General features: G+C 43.1%; 1 protein-coding gene across 1 annotated transcript; it reads right to left on the bottom strand.

Moving 5' to 3' along the window:
* Positions 1-629: 629 nt before the first annotated feature.
* Positions 630-27,620, bottom strand: LOC128910640 (transmembrane protease serine 11E-like). The gene is made up of 13 exons (XM_054204092.1): positions 27,493-27,620; positions 24,110-24,237; positions 20,379-20,547; positions 18,952-19,059; positions 10,959-11,082; positions 9,704-9,819; positions 9,225-9,292; positions 7,529-7,692; positions 6,483-6,521; positions 3,544-3,724; positions 3,053-3,318; positions 2,020-2,162; positions 630-1,600 (listed from the first exon to the last, which is right to left on the bottom strand). Exons 3-13 carry the CDS (start codon positions 20,412-20,414, stop codon positions 1,439-1,441), a joined length of 1,407 nt encoding a protein of 468 aa, XP_054060067.1. The 5' UTR covers positions 20,415-20,547; positions 24,110-24,237; positions 27,493-27,620; the 3' UTR covers positions 630-1,438.

Below are 27,620 nucleotides of genomic sequence, written 5' to 3'. Positions count from 1 at the left end.
GCTCCAAGTGTGGCTGTTATCTCCTTTGCTGAGCTCTTTATCTTCTGACCATAGAGGGAAAAGAAAGCAATTGAGCAGTTCATTATCTAGCAACTAAGATCACAGCACTTGCTGTTATCTGGATCAGCATCCAAAGTGTTGGAAAGTCTGCAGACACACCAAGGAAAGTATCCTCACCGGGAATAGGCATGTTCTGTTGCTGTGGTGCAGAAAACGTTTGAGATCTACATGGCAGATGTAAATAAGGACTCCTGAAAACATGAAGTCAGAGAGAATATGAAGTCTGTGTGGTTGAGACCAATGAGTTAGCCATGGTCTGGCAATGAGACACAGGAAATTCTTACTTTCTGACGGAAGAGAGATCTTTACATAAGATTACCGTGTCAGTCAGAAGTTCTGCCCTGCTCTAAAGAAGACAGGTATTTCCAACGTAATACAAAAGCTTTTTCTTTTTCAGGATGCAGCTGAAGATGCACATATTAAACTATAAAGACTTGGGAACAGCATTCACAAGAATAAGCAGTTTGAGAGGGTTTTTTTTTTTGGCAATGGTCATACTGAAATTGTTATAATCCTCCATCCTACACAAAAAGCCAAGGACTTTTATTCAGAACAATACAATCCGGAAAGTTAAAAATGGAAATTAGTTCAGCCAAATACTCCGATATGACAACAGACTGGTATGAACACAAAGTGGTTTTTGATCTTAAGTCCAGCAATCACTCTCACAGCAAACGCTGTGGTAGGGGCTGTTCATATGAAGCGAAGAGTGGGTGCACATGCACTTGTTCAAAGAAGGTGGACAGAAGTTGTTTTCCACTGATTCCTTTTTCAGGACAACACAGCAAGGAAAAATTCTTTATTCACATAAGTAATAGTCCAACACGATATTAGGAATCAGGACTTCTCTAAGCCATCTTCTATTCTTCAATAGAGTAAGCTCCCTGGAATGATGCAGGAAAAAGCTCAAGAAGAATTCAGAAGCACAGTAGACTTGGAGTCAGGGCTGGATTGTAGCTGGTCTACAGATAGATGGGGCCTTGGGAGCACACAGCAAATGGGCGGGCCACGTTTCAGTTACAACACATCTTGGATGCTGGTAAATGATTGTTTGGGCTCCAACACTTTGCCTGGGTATGAAAGTAGGGGCCAAGACAATTGGCCACAGAGAAAAAAAGAGTCAGTATATTGCATGGAGACCAAGGTAGTTGTCCCTTTGACAGAGTACTTCCTGAACAAACAGCTGTCACATGGACCAAGTCTGTTCCTGTCTGGCTATAGGCCAAACCAATTTCAAGTCCTAGACTACTCCAAGCTTGCTGGCACCTGATACATGACCACAAGCTAAGCCAGTCACTGTTTAGAGGGTAACCACAGAGCAGAACGTGTCAGAGAAATAGCCGTACACAGCCCACAAAACTTAACCCTCAGAAGGGTTTCAGATGCCTGTTTTGGAGTTGATCCAGTTTCGATAGTAAGTCACTCGCGTATACACTCCTGGTTTATTTTCCTTGCCACATTCATCTCCCCAGCTCACTATTCCCACAAGATACCAGATTCCTCTGGAGTTCGCATGCACCAGTGGCCCACCAGAATCACCCTAAAGAGAAAAACATCAACAGTCAGGAACAAAGTAAACAGTGTTCACCTCACTAATGCAGCAAGCCTCAAATTGTTCTGTTACGACTGACAGATATTTGTCTCTAGACCACAGCTATAATTCAACCTCCACACTGTTTACTGACAAGACAGAGGCTGATAGCCTACATCTAATTCAGTCTCTCCCACTCCACACCCTCACATCTGTATTCTCTCACATGTGCATTATATATAAATAATATGATTAAGCACATAAATCCAGACTTTGGCCCATGAGCCACGAAGCTCTTCATTTACATCTGTCAAGATACTGAACCCCATAAACTTAATCAAGATTCCCCAAAGTATGTTTTATTTCTAGGAAACACCAACTCCCACCCCACCTATTTCCTTTTTACTATTATCTATGAAGAGACTTACCTGGCAGGCATCCACCTTCCCCTCCAGATATCCAGCACACAACATTCCAGGTGTTATCGCTCCACCATATACTTGTCTTCTATTACAAGTTGCAGTGCTTATAAGTTTCACTTCTGCTTGTCGAAGCTCATTAACACTGCGGCCTGAAAGAAGTGGCATTAGAATTTGCAGACAGGGGTATGCAACCTAAAACACTCAACGATTAGGAGCAGCCAGATTTTCCTACAGCTTTTCTGACATTACAAGCAATGAAGGGAGCTACCCAGAAGATGTCTCAGGAAGAAGAAAGTTTTTTTCCCCACCCCAAAGTCCTTCACTTGTGCCCAAACATAACCCTTCTCCATCTTTCATCCTTACCAGATGCTCTTTAGCGTAATGGGTTAAGGGATTTTTGTACATATTTCAGTGTTGAATTCAACTGTGTTGAATGAACTGATGTGTCCTTGATATCATTGGAAAGACCCATTTCGTTAACCGCAATGTAGCTTTGGACAATCACTACACACCCCAAGAGTCTACCATGAAACACAACCTATATAGTGCAATGGCTCTCAAACCATCATTTCTAACCTCACTGACATGGACTAATTTGAAAGAAGCTCACCCAAGTCATTGGATGAACTGAAGCCTGATTTATGACTGAAGAGAGAATAACTGATGAAAACTGTCATGATACATCTGTGACAAAGCCGAATAGCAAAGAAACTCATGTCAGAGCTAAACCCAGAGGAACTGGGCCAGTGGGAATAGAGAACAAAATGTATTCAACCAGCACAATGCATGCAGCAATAAAAAAAAAAAGCTACTCTTACTCCTGTAAGGCTAACCTGTAGGGTCTTTCCCCCATATTCCAATCCACTGACCAAGCCAGAAAAAAAAGCAGCAAACTAAGTCCACAAATGTGTCATTAGCACATGCACTTATCAAACACCAAGCCTAAGGAACACAAAATTAACGAAAAAACCCCATAAAACTAACAGCAGTCTTCTCAGATACATGTGTGACAGGGCACGGGAAGGCAAGAGACACTCACCATCATTCTTCAAAGCTCCCCAACCTGTGACAAAACAGGAAGTGTTCTCTGGGAAAATGTGAGATGCTTCAGGAAGACAGACACTGTGCACATCACTCGTGAACTCAATAGCAGAGGCAAGTTCCACAAGAGCTATGTCATATTCATGATCAAGGACAAAGTCGCTGTATCTTTCATGAACGATAACTCTTCGGATGAGTTTTTTCTGTTTTGGAGGTCTCAGCAGAATTCCAAAGCTGGCAGTCCACCTCCGAGGATCTCTTCGTCTGCAAGATATTTGAGGTTATGTCACAGCCACACAAAACAACAGCTCTTGTTAAAAGGAGCTTAGGTCTCCATTTAAGTATCAAAATGGACAGGTTTGCCTAACAGGTCAGAGAAGAGCCAAACTTCATTATCTTTCAGCAGATACAGAGGTTAGTGGGCCATGAAAGGTCAGAGCACCCAAGCATCCTAAGGCCTGGAGGATCAGAAAGGTCCTGATGACTTACCCTCTAAAGCAGTGGGCTGCAGTCACCAGCCACGTATTACTGATCACGGACGCACCACAGCGATGGACCCCATTAAACTGAATACTAGCCTGCCACGGCCATTCCCCATCCTGCGCACGCTGCCCACCAATTATTCTCTCCACTCCTGCGAAGGAGAATGTCTGTCTTCGTATTCCACAGCCTGTCAAATAAAAGGTAGTTCTGCTTTAGCTGATTGAAGGAAATCAGGGTGTTACTTTGGGAAAGGCCCACATGGCTGCAGGCACAGACATAACAGGGCAGGGATGTCAAGAGACAGCCTTCACCTAAAGCAGTGCCTCAAAGAGCAGGGAAACCAAGTGTCATGGTTACAAGCATCTCAGGATAGATGTGGAGTAAACAAAGAAGTTTGGTAGAAGTTACTACCTTTTCATTAAGCCAGTTTCCAGACACACAAGCCTATATGTACTCCCATGGGAGCTGAAGGCTGTACGTCTGGGACACTGTTTATCTTCCCCAGTTGCAACTGTTTACCTAGTTAAAAAAAAAACAACAAAACCTGCCTCTACAGAGCTTGCTGTGTTTGATATTTGACCAGAGTTGTACAGAGGGAAAGGTAACATACATAGCCATTAGCATGCCTGTGCATACAGGTACACACACAGATTATTAGGCACAAAGACATGCACTGATGATTAACCTAAGCATTTACATTCATATAGCTTTCATAATAATAGCGTGTAAGTTTCATCTAAAGATTAAACCTCACTTGGTATTGTATAAAAAAAAAAAAGAGTTTGCTTCTGGTTTTTGTTTTGGTTTTTGTTTTTGTTTGTTTGTTTTGTTTTTTAAAGACCTCTTAAAAATTGAGTATGAAAATACTGAGGAACCCCCACATAAACAGCCACCACACCAGGACAGTTCTAAACTTTAATACACACATCATCACCAAAATATGCACAAGACAGACACTGCACATCATTTGTGAACTCAGTGGAGGCAATCTTCCCGTTATTTGTAACATCCCACCTGTATAGCAAAGGCAAGACCAATATAGCCAGTATAGCTTTAAGTGTCACAGAATTGCTGAAGACTAGTTTGCAAAATAACACAAAATCAAACAAAAAACCCCACCCACAAACTAAGCAAACAAAGAAAGGATTTTGTGAGGTCACCTCCAGGTCAGCCTTGACAACGGCAAGAAAAAAAAAATAGTGTCCTCTTCCTCCAACAGTTTACTTCTAGCCACTGTGCCAACAGCACAGCCATGTATTACCCCACTGAAAAAAGTTACATCCAAACCAGTTAATTCTCAGAGTCCATTTAAAGATGGAAAGCTAACATGCAAAGGCTCTAAGACCACGCAGGGGACTGATGTCGTCCCCCGAGAGGGAACTTATACCGTCTCCCTGTTACTAGAGGAGCTTTAAGACCTCACGGGGGGAGCACAGAACAGGAGAGGGACTGCGAACCTGCCCCTGTCCAGGGCTGTGCCACTGCCTTGCTCTCACTGTGGACAGCTCTGCTCCCTCTCCCACCCTCTGGCCTTTCCCTGCATATTGCAAGGTTTAGCTCAAATCTGACAGTGGGGTGGATTGAAAACTGGTTGAAAGACAGAGCTCAGAGGGTCGTGATTAGGGGCACAGAGTCTAGTTGGGGGTCAGTGACGAGTGGTGTTCCCCAGGGGTCAGTACTGGGTCCGGTCCTCTTCAATATATTCATCAATGACCTGGATGAGGGGATAGAGTGCACCCTCAGCAAGTTTGCTGATGACACAAAGCTGGGGGGAGCGGCTGACACACCAGAAGGCTGTGCCGCCATACAGAGAGAGCTGGACAGGTTGGAGATTTGGGCAGAGAGGAACCTTATGAAATTCAACAAGGGCAAGTGTAGGGTGCTGCCCCTGGGGAGGAATAACCCCATGCACCAGTACAGGTTGGGGGCTGACCTGCTGGAGAGCAGCAATGTGGAAAGAGACCTGGGAGTCCTGGTGGACAATGGGATGACCATGAGCCAGCAATGTGCCCTCATGGCCAAGAAGGCCAATGGCATCCTGGGGTGCATCAAGAAGAGTGTGGCCAGCAGGTCGAGGGAGGTCATCCTCCCCCTCTACTCTGCCTTGGTGAGGCTGCACCTGGAGTACTGTGTCCAGTTCTGGGCTCCCCGGTTCAAGAAGGACAGGGAACTGCTGGAGAGGGTGCAGCAAAGGGCTACGAAGATGATTAGGGGACTGGAACACCTCTCTTGTGAAGAAAGGCTGAAGAAAGACTCTTCAGTCTGGAAAAAAGACAGCTGAGGGGGGTTCTTATCAATGCTTATAAATACTTAAAGGATGGGTGTCAGGAGGATGGGGCCAGGCTCTTTTCAGTAGTGCCCAGCGACAGAACAAGAGGTAATGGGCACAAACTTGAACATAGGAAGCTCCACCTAAACATGAGGAGGAGCTTCTTTACTTTGAGGGTGGCAGAGGTGGTGGAGTCTCCGTCTCTGGAGACATTCAAAACCCGCCTGGATGCGTTCCTGTGCCACCTGCTCTAGGTGAACTTGCTTTGGCAGGGGCGTTGGACTAGATGATTTCCAGAGGTCCCTTCCAGCCCCTACCATTCTGTGATTCTGCGACAGACAGCTATTTGCCAAACCTTTTGGCAGGGAGGAGGGGGCAGGAGGGAAAGTGGGTTTGGAAGGATTCCAGCAAGAATCTTGGCCCACAGCAACTGCAGTCCTCGTGCAAAGCTCACTAACAGCAGCTCATCTACAAGCCCCTACTTCCCATAACTGTTAAAGCAAGTGCTTCCCACCACCAAGTCAGAATGTCTGATTCTGCAAAGACTACAGAGCCAGCCTGACTGCAAGAAAATGAGCTGAAGTCTTCCCTGGCATGTGCACTGTCTACCACTGTAGTATCACAGAACCTATAGCACCACGTCCCTGGACTTTTTCTATAAAGCATTTGTACTTACAGTTGTTTAAAAGGTTATCTCCCTTTTCCTTATTCAACTCTGAAATGAAAAGCAAACACCACAGTGAGTATATCTCATACTGTTATGTGATCTAGCACAGCCTCCCTCCCTGTACTCAGCAAACACAAATTAAATGGCTTGCATTGCTGCATGGAGTGGCAGTACGGTAAAAGGAGTAATTTGCTCTGCTGGAAAAGTTCAATTAAGCCTCTGTTCCTCACTGAAAGTGTAAGGCGAAAGGATAAATCTTTTTTTGCCTTAGTTCAAAGTTAACGAAAGCAGCATATGATTGCAAATAGGTCCAAGTAGCATCTACATGTGCTGGCAGCTATGCACAATACAAAGACTTAAATGCATTTGTTCAGGTTCAGTACGGCAAGGTGGACAAAAGAGCCTTCACAAATCCTCAGTGCTGGGATTGACTGGAACTAAACTGTAACATTACCGATTTCTTTCCTACAAAAACCCCTCTGTCAGATTCTGATGGTAACCAGCGACAGATTCATGGGAGAGGATTACTACCCAGGGAACCTCAGGATTTTGTTATGAACACTTGCTACAGCGATCTGTCAAATAAGCAAAGGAAATGCCAGGGGGCCGAGAAGGGAACCATCTCAGCCTCACATTTTTTTAATAGCTTAAGGACTCTGCATTTCAGTACCTGGTGATACAGGTTCTTGTCCAATTCACTGTGTGCCTTAACAAAGTAATCTGTGAACCCATGGTCACAAAGTTGGACCTTCTTTTGATGATTTAGGGGTGTGCAGTGGACTGTCTCATTCAACAGAGTTAGGTCACACAGAAAGAGCCTCTGATGCACAGAGGAGAGCTCACACTCATAAATCAGTGCCAGTAACGCTTTAGTTCTTTTCATGCCACTTTTTTCAAGTTCCCAGGCTGTCAGCTCTAACACACAATTTTGAGAAGGCAAAAGAAGAAAACAAGGATAGCCCATATTTGCATAATAAAGTAAAACTCATTACACTAAGAACAGTAAAGTATGAGGAACAAATTCTGAGCTAAAAACCCAAACCTAAGGCGCTTGCCTGTAAGACTAATGGTAGACTGGTCAACATTCAAGAATGTGGAGCTTGTTTGCAGCCTTCCATGTAACACACGGTTGACGTGACTCCAGCTTGTTTCCTTACTGTCAGCCGAGGCAAATTTAAATACCAGAACAACATTTGCCAGCACTCCACCAGGTTCTGGGCTGCAAACCAACAAAAACAAAATGGTATCATTCTCTCTTTGCCCACTAATCCTCTTTGTTCTGCTTTGCACCACCTGCCTTCTTTATATGAGAACAGGTCTGGCCTGCACAGATGTATAGAATAGCATAGCTGTGCACAAGTAAAGGAAGATTATGACATGTCAGCAGGCAGCAAAAGGCTTGGTTCTTGCTATGACAATGATCAGAGAGAATTTTCTGGGAACTGTTATAAGCAGTACAGCTGAGGAGAGGAGGAGGGATCACTCCCTCCATGCCGCACATAGTCAGTAGGACACAGATGGCAGTAGGAATGAAACAGCAAGTTAAAACCCTTTAACAGATACCCAACAGGCCATTCCTAACAAGCATTCAAAAGACCCAGTTTAGAGACACGGAAGTAAAAAAAGGTTTTTTGTCATTTCTTTCCATGTAAGTCACTTGTCCAGTTATTGGCCAGTTGTATCTAGAGACAAAAATCTCAATAGTTTGATTTATCAGAGCAAGGCGTGATCACTTACTGTCAGTATAAAATATTGTGTCTAAAGAAAAACTAACTGAAGCCTAGATGGAAAGACAGCAGAAATGTAGCTAAGCTGGTCCAGTGCCTAGTTATGCAACAAGGCATCTGTAGTGAAAACAAGCTTGGAAGAGACACACTGGTGTAAAGAGGTTACCTGAAGTCTACCTCCCAAGTTCTGTAATTTCAGTTGGTATACAGTATGGGAGGCTTATGGAAGAAACCAGCATCAGAAAACAATGTAGAACAGCTTAAGGAAATTACTCATTCCGTCTAGAGACAGGTAAAGGCAAGAAAGCCCAGAAGCGCTGTAAAGAAGGACATTTGTGGGAAGTCTGGCACTTTTTGCTGTCTAGGGAAAAATATTCCACAGCAGAATTGAGCCTTATAGAAACACAACTCTAAACCACAGCAATGTGAAGGAGAGGGAAGCAATGTCTCCTATCACTGAAAGTGATACATAATTACTGCAGAGAGAGGAAAGACCTAAAAGCTCTCACACAGGACCTTTATACCTGCATGTCTCACTTGCCTCCTTCCCTCAACTCTGTATCCGGGTATCTCACAGTGGAATCATTTATTCCTTCGGACCTCTTCAGAAAGGGAGAATAGTCACCTCCTGCTGTACACCATGCAAAGGTGTAAACGCCAGCCTGAGCACACAGGAAGCCTCAAGTGGAATAAAAAGCTGACTCTGCATTTCTCAAGCCCTTAACTAGTAGTGAAGGCTGGGACCACCTAGTAATTCAGCTACTGCATTACAGCCACAGACAACTGGTGTTCAGATAATCAATCTGCAGAAGTATAAGGCCAGCCTTCTCTTCCTTGCTGACCTCTGAAGGTGACTGAGCCCTCAGTGTTGTTAGCACTGAAGGAGAGCGACAACCAGCCAAGACTTAGCCATCCTGCTGCTGTAATCCAAGCATAAACAACCAGGCATTCTCCATATGGTCGAGGGGTAGGAAGAAAGATATTTATCACATCCCCGCTTATTCCTGACCTTCACTTTACTTACCTTAGACTAACAACATGGGACCTGATGTACCTTTTACTTAGAAAGGACCCCTTGAATACTGTAGATATCTGTTAAAGGAAAAGAGTGTGTTAAAATAGACCTGTAATACATATATGCTCTCAAGACACAAGTCTCGTGAACCTCCAAAACACAAGAAAATAAATGCCTTCAGATCTCCATGTTTACATCAAAGCTACTGCTAAATTTCCAGAGGATGCAGTTGGCCAATTTTGCTGTCTCTTTTGCTCTGTGGGTGCCTGTTTCACCACAAGGCTGCTGGAACAGACAGCACTCATGCTTACCATCTGCTTGTGCACAGTAAGCAAAGCATCTTTAATCCACTACAGCAAGGTTTGAAAGGTAAGGCCAGCCACACAGGGAACAGTCATAGGCACAATCACCTCTGACTATTTCCATTAATACAATTGCAGGACTCTTCATCATAGGTCAGGCAGAAACAGAGAAACTTCTAAGCTTACCATGGTTTCAATCTCTTGGCTCAGGTGCCTGAACTCTTCTGTAGTTTGCCTTTCATATTGAGGATCATACTTGACATTGGTGATTAGGAAAGATGCATTGTAATATCGGTCCTGATCTACAGAGGAGAAAAGGAATGTGGCTGATCTCCTTCAGTACAATTCAGACACACACAGCACCCCACAGAACATGGCACAAGTAAAGCTCCCAGGCTCTGGCTGTGACCCTGTCAGCTGTGGAATTACAGCTTTAGCAGCACGCTGTGAAAAGGGGGCTCTGTATCATCTTGTTGCTCCATGAACCAGCTAGGGGATCATTTCTACTTTGAGTACCATCCCAAGTAGCTCTAAATTACAAGCACTACAACATTTCTCTGGGGACCACCTTCTCATCAGCCAGAGGTGAGCACAGCATGAGACACATCAACCCACATATATCTCTTCTGATATATGTGCGTCTCACTCCTCTCCAGCTGCACTCTGGGCATGTCCCTGCCCCTCTGAGAGGCAGGTGGCCCAGAGCTGTTTACATCCATTCATCAGTCAGGTTAAGTTTAAAATCTGGCTCTCAGGTGAATGGCAGAGAGGGGCCCCATAATGCAGGGTTAGCAAAAAGCAAAGCTAAGCTGTAGCTCTGCCACTCCTCTGTCTAGTGTCCTAATTCAAGCCACGGCCTCATCCACTCTCAGTGGCATGCAACATGATTAGTTCCATCCCAGCAGGAAAGTAATTCAAAACCCCTCACACTGGTATCTCGGAGACTGGGAATGGAATGGCTTGGCTTCATTCATCTGCTACCAAAACTGGGCCCTAGGCAAACAGGACTGACTCCTGGGCTCCAAAAGCCTAAACCTCTGCCCTCTCTCCTCTGGAATATCCTCAGCTAGAGGTGCCAGGTTCAGTTTCTACAAAAACCCTGTTCAAGACCAAGCTTACTATGCATAGCCTGAGTACTAGGCACACCCCCGGCTTACACGGAAGACTGCTGGCCTTTGTTTAACCATGGATGCCAGTGAAGGCAACCAGGGCAAGACAAGAAACAAAAAGATGGGCAAAACTTAAATCTCTGCTTCAAGTAAATGATATTTTAAGTATTCTTGCAGGTTTTCTTATCAATTCAGATCTTGAATACAGTCTACTAAGCTGATTCTATACCAGGGGTGAATTGTATACCTAAATCATCAGGCAAGACCACAGTGCCAAGCGAAACAACAGATTCCTGAAGACTTGTGACAACAAAAAAGAATGGTGCACTTACCATGGCACAAAAAATATGTAATCAAGCCAATGACAAGGGCTACGCCTACTATCACCGACACAGTGATGACTGCTATCTTCCATGGCTCCATACGTTTCGTTGCTCTGTCCATCTGGATCACGATCTGCATTGAAGAAAACAATGTGGAGAAATTTAACTCTATTACAAAGACAATAGCGCATACCAAGCCAAATCATATCTGGTTCAGCTGACAAACCTCACAGAATGAGGTAGGCTGGGAAGGACCTCTGGACCCTGTGGGTCTGACCTTCTGCTCAAACCAGGTCCCACTACAGCAGGTTGCTCCAGGCTCTGTCCTGTCATGGTTTTAGTATCTCCAAGGACAGAGATTCCCCAGTCTCTCAGGAGTCCTGGTTCAGTCTCTGATCACCCTCATGGCAAAAGCTTTTTCCTTATATTTAGTCAGAATTTCCTGTGTTCTAACTTGCCTCCATTGCCTCATATGCACCCCTGAGAAAAGCCTAGAGTTGTGCAGATATTGCTAATAGAGACAATTTCCCATCAAGAAATATTACACAGATTTCAATTGCAGCTGACTGCCCACGCAGGTGCTTAAACTGAACATAAATATAATAATTCATGACTGATGAAATAACTTCTGCACCAAGGATACTCTAGCCTACCAGAGATGTCATGAGACATACAGATTTGAGTTATTTTTAGTTTGTATGAGCAGTAACAATTATTGATCCCCTACAGGGCTTGGGTTTTATTGCACCAAATCCACACATACATTGTAAGACACCGCATCCTGTCTCCTGCCAGACAGTCTGTGAGAGGGAAGAGAAATAGAGAAATACACCTAAGTGTAAATGTGATATGGCAACAAGACCCAGACTTAGTGACTTGCTGAAAGCCCACAGCAGACCTGTAAAAGGGTTGGGAATTTGACTCACACATGGACAAAGGCACATAAGCCTTTCTCCACTTATGTCCTCCTGAGCAGCATTAAGCAAGAGAGCATTAGGAAAACTGCATTTTTGCACATGTCCTCAGTAGCTTTGTTGTAGGATGATGCAAAGCCTTAAGCACAATTATTTCAGATCCCCAGTAATTTCACAGCACACTATGTAGTAATTGTTGTCATGCCACGCACTGAGTCTCTATATCATGGTTGGCGTTCATACAGGGTATCAGAAAAACAAGTGGGATAATCTCTCAAAGGTGCCTAGAGTGACAAACGGCAGCAGTCAGCTCTGGGGCGGAGGGACTCGGCTGGCTAGTCACCATGCTGTCTTACATCCACTGATCCATGTTTGCACTGCTGTGGACCAGACATACTAAATGCTATTTTCTCCTTTTCAGGCCTATGACACAGCCATTTCTGAGCAACATCTCAGAAAACAGGGTCAGGAAGGAGCAGAAAGGCAGGCAGAAAGAGTAAGTGTTTGCAGGTCTCCCAACTAAAAGGTGGCAAAGGAAAAAATTGCAGAGAAAGCGGAACAGGATACCAGCAGAGGCTCCATCTTAGAAAATAAGATGAGGGGGTAGACAAGCAGCAAAGGTGAGAGTATGATGCACAAATCCAGGACAGCAAAAGACAGTGAAGTGGTGGGAGAGTAGAAGGGGGTTATACACTCTGCCCTGAGGGCAAGAAAGCTGAGCAAAGCTACAAGGAAGAGATGGTAAAGGAGACAAACCAGGGAGGAAAAAAGAAAAAAAAAGAGCCACAGAAGGAAGCAGCTGAGAGGTCTGTGCACAGTGAGGGTATGCTCAGCAAGTTGACAGGGAAGTTGGAAGCAACCCAGAGTTTAATCTCACATAAAAGCTTGTTTTTTACTAGTGAGAGTGCTGGCAGGTATCCCAGTCCATTGCTTAAGAAGGGAAGCAGGCAAGTTTCTACCCATTCAAACAGGTGACATACTGGAAAGAAAAAGCGAAACAGGGTAGATTCAGCCAGCACCACAACTGCAAGTGATCACAAGCAGCAGCTTAGCACTACCAGACTACACAGGACGGGTGCTTCAGAGTCCCGAGCTATGGAGAAGCCTAGTACCTCTCCTTTTCTTGTGCCTGCTTTACTGGGGCAAAGTTATGTTCTGGCAATGCACAGTCCAAGTTTTCCCCAACTCTTGCTGTCTCTCCAGCAGACTGGCTCAGTTCCTTGATGGCAAGGCTCTCAAAACAGACTCTAGGGCAGTTGATAGGAGTCTGAAAGCACAGGCTTGCCAAGATTACTTTCTTTAGAAACTGCAAGTTGCAGTAGGCACACAATATACACACACTAGAGGTCAACTGGTTCCAGAGAGGCCTTGACTTCTCACTATCTAGACCTTCACTGTATATGCTCTTCATTATCCCTGAGGGTTTAACAGACACAGAGATTCAGATAAAAACCCAAGACGAGTGGGACTGTCCTGCCTCAGTTTCTTTAACATGCTGCAGCCTCCCATGGAGCATTCCCATCCTCATCTCAAAGCTCGCAGTCTTTCACACTCCCAGCTCATGGAATTGCAGCATAGCTCATGGGCAGCCAATTACTGCCTTTGAGGGCAAGCCCCTTGGCTAACTAGAACATCACACTATGGCAATATGCCTCTGCCCCTCCTTAGCTAGCCACCTCTCATGTTTCAAAGATTCTGCTTTAGCATCTGACTTTGCGCTCCTCACTGGACAGCTTTTGCTCTCCAGCCTGAGCCCCTGACATCAGTCTCGATCAGACTGGTTCCCTGTGTTTCAGCTGTCCCCACCCCAGTGTGCTTCCACCTGAACAGAAATCAGAGCAACATCCCTCCATTGCTCTTGACACAGAGAACATGCGGCACAGCCCTGATGGCATATGGCTGACTCTGCAAATACTGAGGCAACAGTACTCTTGTTTCACAACCACTGGCTTTCTTGAACTGTATACAGACAGATTTCCTCAAGATGTGGCTTTATACTTAAGCTACAAAAGCTTCAGACTTGCACTTGAGAAACGAGTGTCTCGCTGCCTGTGAGACTCGTGCTCTGACAGGGGCAGCACTGTCCTTCATTTCAGTCTGTCTCTTATTTCCTTTTTATGCAAAGACCAGCTACATCAACAAACAATGGTGACACAGACCCCTCTTCTCCAACATTTCAGAACTGCTTGCTCTCTGCAGGTCACACAGACTTGCAAGGGGAACAGACACCTTAGGAACTGCTGCAGTGCTGGGGGAAATGGAGACATGGGAGATGAGGAATAAAAACCTCCTCCACTTTGATACTGATTTCACTTTAAAATTTTTTAAGAAAACAGTATAGCACTTCCATATATTTCTAAATATAGGCAATTAATTTGTATATAGGATATACAAATTAAAGTGGAAATACCTCTTCAAACCTAAAACAGTTTCCTCTCTTTAGAAGGATGCTCTCAACTTCCATCTTGCTGAGTACTTCAACAGGAAAAAAAATCTGTTGTGCAATGGAAGCACCAAGTCTCATCACCTCCCACAGTGATCAATGCCAGTATGTATCCCTCAACTGTGATGCCTCTGTGCAGGACCCAGCTCAGCAGCCCCCATTTTCTGTGTGTCCATTTGATCAGCAGACATGCTAGTCACCAGTTGCACAGAAGGGTTGGGAAAGAAACAGTCTGGTTTTAGCTTTTTAGGAAATACCTAATCTTTTGCAACCCATTTCAGGAATCGGCATGAAAGCAGGGAACAGGTGATCCTGCGGTCTTGTTTGGCCCAAAAATCAGCTATCCCATATCTTTGAAGAACATCTCGAGTGCAGGCAACATCAAATGTGTACTGCTTATATTAGAGCAGCATATATTTTCAGTAGACCCCAGAAGTTCCAGCCTTTGACACTGTTATGCTAGGGTTTATATTCACAATACAAAACAGTCACAAGTAGATCCGGTTTTGAGTCTGCCTCTGCTGAGACCTACTAGGATGTTTAGTGAAAGACAGTTCTTGTTCAGGTTATGTCCACTCAACGCATTCAGTCATTAATCACACACATTACTCTTCCAACTAGCTCCTTCACCCTCCTAGCCTTCTTGCTATTATGCCATGGAGGGCAGGATTGTTAATGCTCTACCAGAATAACCACCTGATAGGGATTCCTGTGCTTGGGACATCCATCTCCATAGTTAAATAGTTCAGTGGCAGGTGGATCCCCCTGTTTAAGAATCAGACTTCTGCATGGTCTTCTCTGCACTCTAGTAACCAAGAAAACACTGCTCCACCCAGCAACACTCACTGGCCAGAGAAATACTGATCCTCTGCAGTGCTGATGAATGCAGGGACAGAGATCATCTCATCGTCTTCAGCCATAGATGTAATCTTTCTTTCTTTCTTCTTGTGGCAAAGAGGCACTGCTAAATAGATAGGCGTTCTCCTCAGAAGGCCTCCAATACCCCAGCTGTCTGTGTAGATGCCTTCCAGAGTCATGTGTTTTGTACAGCCTCACATTTCTTGCTTCCTTATACCACATGCTTTGATTTTTTACTGCCCAAACTCCAGTAAGCTGAGAATTAACTCTCAGGGTGGCAGAAATGCCTTCATCCTCCAGCACGGATGAGGATAACTTTCATTCCTCAAGAGCAAACCTTAACAAAAGGCCAGACTCCACTGGGAGACCTCGAAGGCCGAGTCCTCTCTGCTCTGAAAACCACGTCCTCGCGGTCTGTGTCTGGCAGCTTTCAGTCTGCAGTGAATTAGTGAGAAGTTTCAAAGCCAAGATCTTTTAGTTCGGTACAAAACTGCTTATCTTGGCAATACTACAGATGAACATTATACTTCCCTCCAGCAATCCCTATTCTCATTTAAAACATGCTTCATTCCCAAGGAGCCTAAGACAATTCCTAGAGACAGCAGCATCTCACAATTTCATATCACAGTTCATTTGGGTCTGGAAATGCAAACTATTAGGTCTCCTACTTTACACATCTTGGCTCTCAGCCAAATAATGTGTTTTGATCAATAAAAAGTTATTCCATACTGACAAAATTTATCTGAATGAACTATTTTGGAACTAGCTATGTTTGTACAGAATTAAGTTATTTTAAACACAGTAAAGTTGTGTTTAGAGAGAGATATATTAAATCAAGACTTGATACAGGATATTTTAATAAGTGATATACAGCAAGAAATAAAGCTACATTAATAGGTATTGGCACATTAGGAAGAAGAGTTGTATTGAAATTTTACAGAGCTAAAATTGTCTGGTCTTCCTTGCAAAACCAAGGAGAAAACAGTAGGATTTCAGGCTAGATTTCTGATCATCCCCAAATGAATTCCTTACCTTATAATTTGGAACATTCATCCAAAAGCAAAATACACAGGTGACAAGTTGTTGTTCCTCTCTCACCCTGTACCAAACTCCCTAAAAGGTTACTATGTTCATTCACAACGCAAGTGATGAAAGTTCAGCTCCCACCTCTGCCTGACAGGATTTTGTTCACTGTATTGAGCTTATCCATCTCTTCTGGTTGAGCTATTGTGCATTATCAAAAGCTTCAGTAAGAATAATATCAGAAAACTGATCAGAAAATGTCTGTCCAGACAAGAAAAGGAAGTGTAACTATCATCTGTGCCCTAAGAAAAGGCACTAGTCACTGAGCTACTAGATAAGCAGGGAACAGCTACTCTATTCTGTTTTACAGATCTGCCATTGACATTTTTTGACTTCTTAAGCTAAGCCCTCATAGCACCCTGATCTAGATTTGCTTTTAGATTAGTCTAAACCATGTTTTCTGGCGCCAGCTGTTTACTGAAGATGTTTTGCCACACTCTACATAGAAGAGGTTGCATGTTTTCTTCTATCTGATCTGCTGTTGTCTTCCTATAATAAATTTATTATATTTTTTATTATTATACCCCTGCTCACTGATATGCCAGTACTCTCAGAAGAGACAGTGGCAGAGCGTAGGTTGTACATCTGCTGATGAGGGTCTCTCCACATTTATAGCCATGACCAGCTTTTCCATTCAAAGATGGATTCAGGCACATCCCTGCCTGCAATGTGGGGGATTGTTCCTAGAAATGGGACCTTTCACAAGATAACTGAACAGACTAGTCTGCTAGCCTGGTGAGTGCAATTTGAAAATCCAGACTGAGCCCCTGAAGCTATCTACCTTGGCAGGGTGGTTGGGAATGGCAGCAACTGAAATACATCTGGCTTAGTTCAGGATTCCTGTAGCAAAAGCAGAGGGCCACAAAGCAAGACATGCTAATTCCACTCCCACCTTTGCCACAAGCAATAATGCCAATCTAACACTTCTCCTCTGCTCTTGTTGCATACTCAGGACACACACTTCTAAGAGAATAGGACAACCTCTACTACTTTGGGCATTGAAACAGAAGCAGCTAGTGCCTGCCTAAGTACTGCAAGACCCTCGTTTGGGTGAGGTCAGGTACATATCAGCCTCACGCGCTCTATGTTTGATATCTCCCAAAGCAATTCTGATACAATGGAAGACTTCCAAACATTGAAGGGATCTGCTGAGGGAAACAAAACGTGTGTGTTCTTCTATGTGTCACGCTGAATCAGCTTGATCTCCCCACACCCTCAAACACCCCACAAAAACAGTAGGTGCTGCATGCCACCCCTCTGCAGTCAGATAGAGCATCACCAATGTATTTGCCACTTACTAATTGAGCTCCTCCCCTTAACCATCCAATTCTACCAAGGTCTTGCTGCTTCCCAGAAGGACACTTCAACTGGGCAAGGTCAACAGCTCCAGATACTGTTCTTGTCATTTGCATCTAGATTCAAAGACAGCATTCAGTCTTTGGGATGTGTTAACTCAGAGCTTACCAGTAACTATATCTATGATGCCAAAATGCTTTTCATACATGTTTCCCTGATTATTTGATCACCTTCACAATTAGCACAAAAAGTTTGTTGTTTCTTACTCTCTCATCCATTTTGCACACAACTTTTTGGAGGTTATGAGCTCTTTAATTGTTGGGATACAGCTGACCTCCCATACTACTACAACAGTCTGTGGGATATAACTATAATACCAACAACTGAAATAGCCTTGATCAATAACACCCGTTTCTACAGCTGACTGCCACAGCCAACATCTCAAGAAAGACTCTCATGTTCTGAAATAAGCTTTAGTACAACTAGGAGGGCTACTCACTACATAAGGACTGTACAATCTGCATGAATATGTGAGAGACCATCCCAGAGTCAAGGAAATATTAAGTACACAGCCACTGAATGCAATCAGTTTAGGGTAAGGTTCTGCAACTTCTACATCATCTTTACCTCTCCGTTTTCCCCTTCAAGCTGTGTTGATCATAGACAAATACCTTATTCTGTTATTCCGCAGTCCCAGAATACAGCAGTAAATCTCTGCTTTTCAGCCTTTGAAAACAGCTCTGCCTGCCTCTCTTCATCCGGCTTTGACTGACTGAAATCTACTCCAGAAGTGAGACACCAAAAAAGCAGTTTACAGTCTTTGCGGGTTTTCAGTTTGATTTTCATTCCAAGGCAGGATGGGTGAAATGGTCTGGTGCCAGATTTGGTACGGTTCCAAGCTGATTCTGCACAGATTAACACTTCACTGGTTGCATACAAAGCCCATGAAAGTAAACAAGGGCACAAGAAGCTACTTTTACATACTTTACTCCACTCACCCTCTTGTACCATGCTATTAGCTCAGCAGTTATGACTGCAGCACATTCTAACTGCACTAGCACAAACAGCAGATCAGAGTCAGGGCACAGTGAGATGACTCTCACCTGCTCCCCCCGCTGCAACCTTTGGTGGCCATAGGCCACCTTGATTTGTTACCTTGTCACCACACCATGCTGTAGAGGAGCTTGGGAATTCTTGGAAAACAAATACATCTTGAGTGAGAAGAAAGGGTGAAATATCAGAAGGATTACTGACGCATGGAAGGCAGCTCAAATTAGAAGCGAGCTCAGAGCTAGTACCATTCTCCCCACACCCTCAGTCAAAGTTCAAAATGCCTTATAAATCTACACATAAATTAGCCATGCTGCCTAGACTACCAAGAAGCAAGTCAGAAGGCTGTGGCACTCACCTCTGGTACCAATGAGAGGTCAGCAAGAAGCTCTTTCTTCTGGGAGATGCACTGTCCCGAACGCCACAACGCACTGTGCGGCATCTCAGCATAGACTTGAGGCTTTATCTCCCGAATTAGGAAAGAAAGGAGTCATAGGCAAGTCAGAACAAACAAGTCCAGCAAGTCTCAGTGACAGAGGCCTACCCAGTAGCATGATTCCTCCCCTAAAACAATAACAATATACTTCTTTCATCACACCTTTCATCCAGGAATCCCAAAGCCTTTTCAGAGCATTAGCTACACCCTGCAACACCCCGAATCAGAAGAACCATGAAAATTTTGCAAGGACGCTGAGTTTATTTCCTTCTTTGGTACAATTAAAAACAAATCAGAAATTATGGGCAGGACCAATGCAGAAAAATTGTATGTTCTAAAGAGACAATGTTCCGTCCCAGGCCAGATAAGGAGCTGACATAAATTGATGTAGATTCAGTGGCATGTGCCTCAACTCCCTTAACCTCCTTTAAATTGGTCATTTAGCCACACAAGAACTTGCCCCCACAACAGCTACATTCAAGTTTGTCACTCTTCTTTAACTCCTTAGACGTTAATTTTAATTGTGGCCACCTAGCCACGCACACATTTCTGTCCTGGAAGAACTCCTCCAGGTCATAAACATTTCTGACATAAATATTTGCAGGTTGTCTAGATAAACATTTCTACTTGTGCTAGTTACAGCAAATTAGCTGGCAAGTCAATTAACACAAGCACAAACACTAACCAGTTGTAGCATTTCTCAATCTTTTCTTGGGAATCCTTTTTCAAATTTAAATTCTCTCAGTTCCACCAAATTTCCTAGAAGATATATATGCCCACAAAGCCTTACACAGATTTGTTTCAGAAGGCAAATGAAGGTGGCAGAACATCTCAACAAGATACCTGTGTGGCACATATTTTCTTTACTTTGCTGCAATAAAGTTTCTAACATCTAGGGACTTTTCTTCCTCCACCTTAATGACCTTCATTTGACCCCTCTACAGCTCAGGGATCACCAGCTTAGTAACACACTGATTTGAATACATTTTACATGGCTGGAGCTCTTCCTCCCACCTTATATCAAGTCCACAGGCAAGTAACAGGAAGGCTTGTCTTTCTGGGAAGGCCAGTTTCTTTTGAATGAAACGTAGGCTAAAGATAAGCCTCAGCCTCTCATAATTTGGATTCAGTCAATGTCTCAGCATAATTTGTTACGAAACACAATGAATACAGTTGCTAATGATGCACATAACGTCATTGCTTCTCAATACTTTAACTGGAAGCTGCATTGCCACCCTATAGAGGTACACTTCTATTGAGTCAGTCCAGATGTGCAAGAGAAATGCAGTCAGAAGCCTAGCTAGAGGGTGACAATTTCCAAGGGTAAAGTCATCAAGTGTCATGATTACCTGACCCTTGTGTAGGTGGTATGAAGATGTATTCATTCCAGGCAGCCCACGATCCTCAGAGACAGAGCCCTTTCTTGTGACTCGATTGTAGCATTGGTGGAAGAATGCATGACACAGAGGCTTGATGGCAATCTCTGAACAGTCTCAACTGCACGCAAAAAACCTATTGCTGCTTAAGGAAAGATGTTAAGCTGAGAAAGATTTTTAGGGCACTGAAAAGCTCTTCCAGCCCTAGATTCATGGCAGGAAGGCACCAAACTGATTAAGGATGTAATAATCCTGGTCAATGGTCCCCTCCCTGCACAAGGTGTCTGTGTATCTTCTTGTACTGACAATACCTCCCTAGGGCAGAAACTCCAGCTGAGAAAAAGGGACCAACAATAGCCATCAGTGGTTCAGTTACTAGATACCTAACAGGTTTGGCTCCTGATTTCAGAGGCAGTGTACTGATGGCCTGCTGGTGCTACACTGACAAACTTCAAAAAAAGCCTGGACAAGTTGGGAAACACTGGGAAGGAGGCAATGGTTGTGGTCCACCTGAGTGCCACATAAAAGAAAGAAGAGAGATTCTGGAGGCAGAACGTAGGATGCCAAAGACGAGGACCCCGGTCACAACACAGCTGGTGAGGAGGCAAAGTCTCAATGCACAACTAAAGCAATGGTAAGGAAGAGAGGCCCAGGTTTATCATGGACTGTAGAAGCTTCTAGAGGAGATTTAGCCTAGCAAAGGATGACCAGATTTCCACCTGAACTGAGAGGGAAACAGGATCTGCACTTCACATCAGGAAGATCATACAGAAATTTCTAAGTGACAAGCAGGAGAAAGCAGACCGGGGCACACAGGATGCACTGTTCTGAATCCTATGGTAGATACCACAACCTCTAGTAAAGAATAGGGCAGAAATTGACAAAAGTCAGATAGTAAACAAAAGTAATAAAAAAAAAAAAGCCTGATATGAACAGGATACAGCGACAGAAAGCCAAAACAACGCTTTCTGTGTTTCACAGAATTCTCTAAGAAGGTAATTATGGCACAGACCCATATTGGTTACCTTAAACAAGGACATGGACAAAGCATGCATAAAGCAAACATCGTGGCAGAAAAGCAATGGAATGTGGAAATCCCAGGGGACTATTATTTCCAATTATTTTAATTACTCTGAAGTAAAACGCGAAATCTTTACATTGACTACTCAGATAATACTAGATTTCTAGATGCTGTGAATAACTGTTTCAGGAACAGGCATCTATCTGAGAAACCCACAAAATGGGAAACAGCTCTTGAGTCAGTCCCGACCAGTATGCAGAATTGGTTTATCATATTTCTGCCATGTACCTGAACTATATCAACATCAGACTCACCATTTCTACAGACCTCGAAAGCCACAAGATCATCTACTGCCATGTTCAATTTCAAAGAGAGAAACCATGCAAAATTAGGAAAAAAAAAAATCAATGAACCTGAAAGATACCCTAAAGGACTGCATGTTTTCTGGAGGAAGAGAAACTGTTTCAAGACATTACGTTAGTCTCAGAGCAAACGCATCCTGATTGTTGAAGAAAAAAAAGCCTTGAGGAAGCCTGGAGCTAAACATAATGGTATTTAAAAGAAGCAAACAAACAAACAGAACCCAAAACTAAACCAAACAAAACCAAAACCATTGGGTTTTCCTCAGAAAAGCTGGAAAAAAATGAAAGGGTTATAAACTCAGGCATAAACTGCAAAAAGAAAAAACAAACAAACAAAAAACCCACAACCCCCAAAGTTAGGCAGAAGCATACCAGAACACCCAGCTGATATTTCTCAGGAGCAAAGTATTAGTATAAGGATCTGGAAGAAAAGCCAACAACAAAGTGACCAAGATCAGGTAGCACTCAACCAGGCTGAAGGATGGAAAAACTGTATTATCGATGATGGTATGCAGCCTTTCACCCAGCACTACTTCATTGCCAGAAGACTAAGGCAAATCTTTCCAAAAAAGCATTTAGAATGCAATTAGAAGCAAGCATAGGGAACCTTTGACAGTGTAGTATGATAGACAAAACGGCCACATTAGCATAAACAACTAAGTAATAAAAGTAGCAGGTACTTCTATAAATATGCTGTATGGGATAGAAAAAACACAGGAAGTAAATAATAATGCTTTTTGTGAAGCCAGGGCATTTTTCTCATAGGAATCTCTGCTATATTCATAAATGGTCCAGAAAAGAAATACTGAGATGACAATCATCCAATGACAGTAAAGAGAAAAACTACAACATGCTGCAGAAACATTTCATAATATTGAGATACTATGCAACAAAACAACAGATGAACTTTGGAATGAAAAAGTAGAAAGTGACGCACATACAGGAAAAAACAGCCCTAACCTTACCTATGAAGTGTCAGGCATTGAGTTTGTTATTCTTTTCAGGAATAAGATTGAGGCAGTCACCTATGAAAATATCAACTCAGGAGCAGTCAAAAGACAGAGGAGCACTAGAAACTCCCTGTAAAGAGAACAGAAAAGCAAAAAGGGAGCAAATTTATAACATGACATTAATCCACATTACTCCTGCATACTGCAGTAAATTCTGGTCCATTTGCCCATCTCAAAGCCAATACAGAGGAACCGTAAAAGTTCCTGAAAGAAGGAGCACAGCTGATCAAAGCAGCTGCACGGGATGCCTGAACAGACTAGGATTCTGCAACCTGAAAAAGGTATGGAGGAAGAGATAGGAGTCTAGAGAGTAGTGTGTGGAGTAGTGAAAATGAGCAGGAAAACAGTATTCACTGTTTCTTCTCATATAATAACTAGGGGACTTCAAACAAAAGCAGCAGGTTTAAAACAAGTACAAGAAGATTCTGTAATATATACAGGTAAGGTATGCGACTCTGCTGCAAGATATGTAAAATGTCAAATATTTTGCACATTTAAAGGGAATAATCACTTTTCTGGAAGGAAATTCCACATAGAACTCTTAAATATGATGATGATTTCACCTTTGTGTTTCAAGAATATCCTGACTCAAATCACTGGAAGTTTAAAAAACACTCTCAGGAAGCACAATAATGTGACTGCTGCGTTATCATCTTCCCTAGGTGTCCTCCATTGACTACTCCAAAAGTTCATTTAGCTGCCAGGCATTCCTTCATAATAATAATGAAGTATTATTAATCCTGTGATAGAACAACTGCCAGCTTTGGACCGATGTTTTCCACATCTGTCTCCTGAGCAAAATGTTGTCTGACTTGCCTAGCTAGATCAGTAGCCACAGGAAGACTGTACTGGCGTCTTTGGTCAGTTAAGGAACCATGGCAGCCCTCTCATCAGAAAAGTTCAGTTGGAAGGGCCCTACAATGATTATCTAGTCCACCTGCCAAGAAACCATAGGCACCATATGTTTCTCAGCACTCAACAGTGCATTCAGCTCAAGTTACAGATGAAGCTTGTGCTTTGCAGTCGCATGCATTCCAGGCTACAGATCACCTTATCTGCATGGTATCTGTATTTGATGACACATCAGACTCCAGAACGGGGCTGTGACCCCCCCAGATAACATGTGACCCCCACGTTCCTCTGATCCAAGAGTGCCTAAAGGGATGTCACAAATGCAAGAACACCTCATGTCTTGCACATGACCAACATTGGCCATTCTCTTTTTAGAAATTAAATTCAGACACACACTGTCATTTTCCTAGACTCCCCCAAAGTTTGGCAAGTGAGGTATGGTATACAACAGGCACTTACCTGAAGTCAAGGCAGAAAATTACTTTTTCTTTCACATGTGGACACTGGGATGACATCAGTTCAGTGATCAATGAGCCAATCATGTTCTTCATCTTTTCTCCCCCAAAAGTACCCGGTTACCAAGGCACCTGCCAAGGAAACAAAACCCACTTTATTTATAACAATCCTAAATTAATATTAGGATAGAAAACTCCTGAGAAGATACTTACATTTATAAAAGTTCTTACCAGACAAATTGCTTAGCTCTTTTACTAGGACAATAACTCTTCCTTCAAGCAAAAGTCAATACTGATCCGGTGGCTCCTAAGGCAGGCAGCTACACGGCAGCCTTTCTGAATAGAAAAGCTGAAGGAACCTCAGGCTACACCTTTGTAGCCACGAATTTCAGAGAGTCCAGTCCCCAGTGCAGGCCACTGTGACTCTTTCACAGTTGTGAACTGCAGACACATTTGGGAAAGAAAGGAAGGCTGCCTGTGGGCTATGCAAGTTGGAACAGAAAAGCCCAGGCCTGATAATTAAAGTCACAAAAAAATTTGCAACGCAGCTCTGCTGTTACCCATCACAAGCGCAACTCCAAATTTCTAGCTTATGCTTTTCCTCATGGCTACACACAAGTATCTTCCAATATTTTAGCAATATTTTAAACATTCAGCATGAATATATTTTAAAATAGTTCTTTCAAAGTATTCAGGACAGGCATATTCAAACTTCTGTATGAGCAAAAAGCACAGTATGCACCCAACACACCTTACAAGTTGACTTGTCCCTAAGTTTTAGCGTCCTTTCCCACGAGATGCATGTGGCTCAAGTGTATCTGCCACTGGATTTCAGTCACATTCATTTGCCTTTACAAACACCAATTACTAGACTGCACAAACTGGCACACAAAGCTTATCTTGGCTCATCTCTGTACAAGTGGGCTTCCAAAGAGAAAATCTGCATATTCAAGTAATCCCAAAGTTTCCTAACAAAGGACTCGACAGCAGGGTTCCAGATCATGATTCTTTGTACTCGAAACCAGGGTTCCAGATCATGAGTCTTTAAACCAGATATTTAGGAGCAGGAAACTTATAAAGATATGGAATTTCCCAGGATAAACTCTAGTTAGACAAATTTTACTAAATATGAAATGGCAGCTGAGAACACAGCATGCCTGCAGCCTCGCACACTGACCAGCGCTCAGGTTCCTCTGCCCGAGCTAGGAGTTGGGTCAGGCAACCACAGCGTCTTTCCATGGCAGGTGCTGAACTATCCCAGTACAGACCTGCCTGTGCTTCTCTGAGGACCCGGCTCCAAATCCTCATCTAGTAGTTAAAATAAAGTACCTGAAAAACAAAATCCAGTCACTTTTCCAGAGCCATCAACATCCTTTATCAGGCCCACACAAACAACAGCTACTAAACCTTCTCTTTCCTTTCCGATTTTATTGAGGGAGTATCTTTCATTATGAAACTTCAGGAAACAAGAGAAGCTTTCAATACACAAGGACCTTCATCCACTTTTCTGCTTTTTCTTTTGTTAGCATCATTGCAGCTGAAACTGTCATAGGGCTGTGTTTGATAACTAAGAATTTGCTGCCAAGTTTATTTTATTAATAGTCTGTTTAATTCAAGTCAAAATAGGCTTGGAACTTGAAGCCTTCAGTCTAGCTTTGGAGCTTGCTCTAGGCTGACACATGGTCTACCTGGTATGTTCAAACTGGATCATCTTGCTGATGTCAGATTCCCCTGAACGTGAGAATCAAAGTAATACTCAAGCACAATAATTGCAGCAACTGAAGCTGGAAGAAACTTGACATAAAGCTAGACTTTTTTTTTGTTTATGGTGTTTGAACAGAGACACCCTATGGCAGCAAGGCATGCATATCACTCAATTAACCCCGGTTCTGTTATTAAAGAGAAAGAAAAAAATCCACAAAGGGGTAGACATGTAGCTGACTCCCAGAGTAGGTTCGCAGCTCCATCTTAAGCACTGAAGTTTCCTACACGGCGTGCACAGAGAGTGAAGTTTCTGCACAAACAGCTGACCATCCCATCTGGTCAACAAATGCTCTAGTTCCTTTAGTGTCACCCAAATAATCCCAACATTTTAAGACTTCAGTCTTATTCCTTGCACGAAGAATATAGTAAGAAAGCCATAAGCAAAGGTAAGTGCTATCTCAGCCTTTGGAAAGGCATTTGCTAACTACCTCCTTTTAGCACATGGCTTTGATTTGTCAGTAACAAAACACTAACAGGATTAGTTTGCTCTGCTAGAGCTTTATCAGCACAAGCTACAGAATATCCAGGATTGTGTTCAGCAGCAAAACCAGTCTAAATAGCTTGTGTACAAGCTGGAAATTACTTAAAGTAGAGCTTACTGCACAAGCAAACTCAAGTCTTCAGCTGCCCTTTTTTATTGCTGTACTACCAACTTAATTGAACTCATGCATATTGCAAGCAGATGGGGAGAGATCCAAAGCTAGTGGATACAGAAGTAATTTTTATGCCTGTGAACCTTCACTTTTTTTCCCCCCCCCCCCCCAATCTTGTTTTTCTTCCTGTGCCCTTAAGAGAAAACTGTATAGTTTCACCTAGGGCTCTGAGTCAAGCAGCATTTACTCACTCTCTCACTCAGGATAATCCTAAAAAAACTGCTCCTTATTAAACTACTGTGAAGTAATTTTCAGTTTGGAGACTCCTGCTGCCTTGTCAATCTCTTCCTTAATTGAGAAACGTACATTATCCAGAGTTGTCCTGACTTGCAGAATGCTGAAGAATTGTCTTAAAGACTAAGCCATTAACAAGATCTTGCTATACTAATGTGTCATCAGAATTGCTTCAACAAGCCTTGTGACTCCTCCCCATCGTGTTTGCCACGACAGCTGTCGTTTTCTTCCTTAAATGATATTGAGACATATACATCCCTACAGTACATGCTATTGCCATAGTATTTAACTGTTCCTTGGGCAGTTCTTGAAACACAGAAGCAAGAACAATCATCTGCTGTTGTAATGAATTGCCCATGTAGAAGTTAGTGCAAATATAGAAACTGATATGCAGGCACAGGTCTACAGCTGACTCAAACGATCTTCACTGTATTACCCGATACTGAGTTCTGCTAATATCCACTTCTTCCCATTACTTCAGGGATGGCTATTCAGGTACAGGCAATAATGCATGTGCTTGGTGATTAAGCTGCAAGTCTTGTTAAAGGCAAAGTAAAAAAGGGGAGAGGGAACAGAGAGATTAACAAAAAATATCTCTCCTTATAATCTTTGTATTTATATTCATCTCTAGGGGATGAAAGACGACTCCAAAGAGTAAAGCAATTTTTATTTGTGATTTCTGTTTGACACAATTGTTCTACAAAGCTAGTATTAAGATGAAGAGAAATTTAATTACCTTATTCCTATCATGAAGGATGAAATTAACAACATGTCCGTGACAGGACAAAATATTTCCAGGTTATCATTAGTCTGTATGAAGAAAGAGACCCAAGGAAATGGAAGTGGATGTGATCTTGAGCACAG

This window comes from Rissa tridactyla, chromosome 5 (genome assembly GCF_028500815.1).
Source record: "Rissa tridactyla isolate bRisTri1 chromosome 5, bRisTri1.patW.cur.20221130, whole genome shotgun sequence".
Lineage (NCBI taxonomy): Eukaryota > Metazoa > Chordata > Aves > Charadriiformes > Laridae > Rissa > Rissa tridactyla.
This window is presented reverse-complemented; position numbering and strand designations above follow the sequence as displayed.

Bases quoted from the DNA above. Each gene is read 5' to 3' on its own strand.
- LOC128910640 (XM_054204092.1), bottom strand. From the start codon at position 20,414: ATGAATACATCTTCATACCACCTACACAAGGGTCAG. The intron at 19,060-20,378 runs GTAATCATGACA...CTAATTCGGGAG, and splicing joins ACCACCTACACAAGGGTCAG to ATAAAGCCTCAAGTCTATGC. The intron at 1,601-2,019 runs GTAAGTCTCTTC...TTTTCTCTTTAG, and splicing joins GGAAGGTGGATGCCTGCCAG to GGTGATTCTGGTGGGCCACT.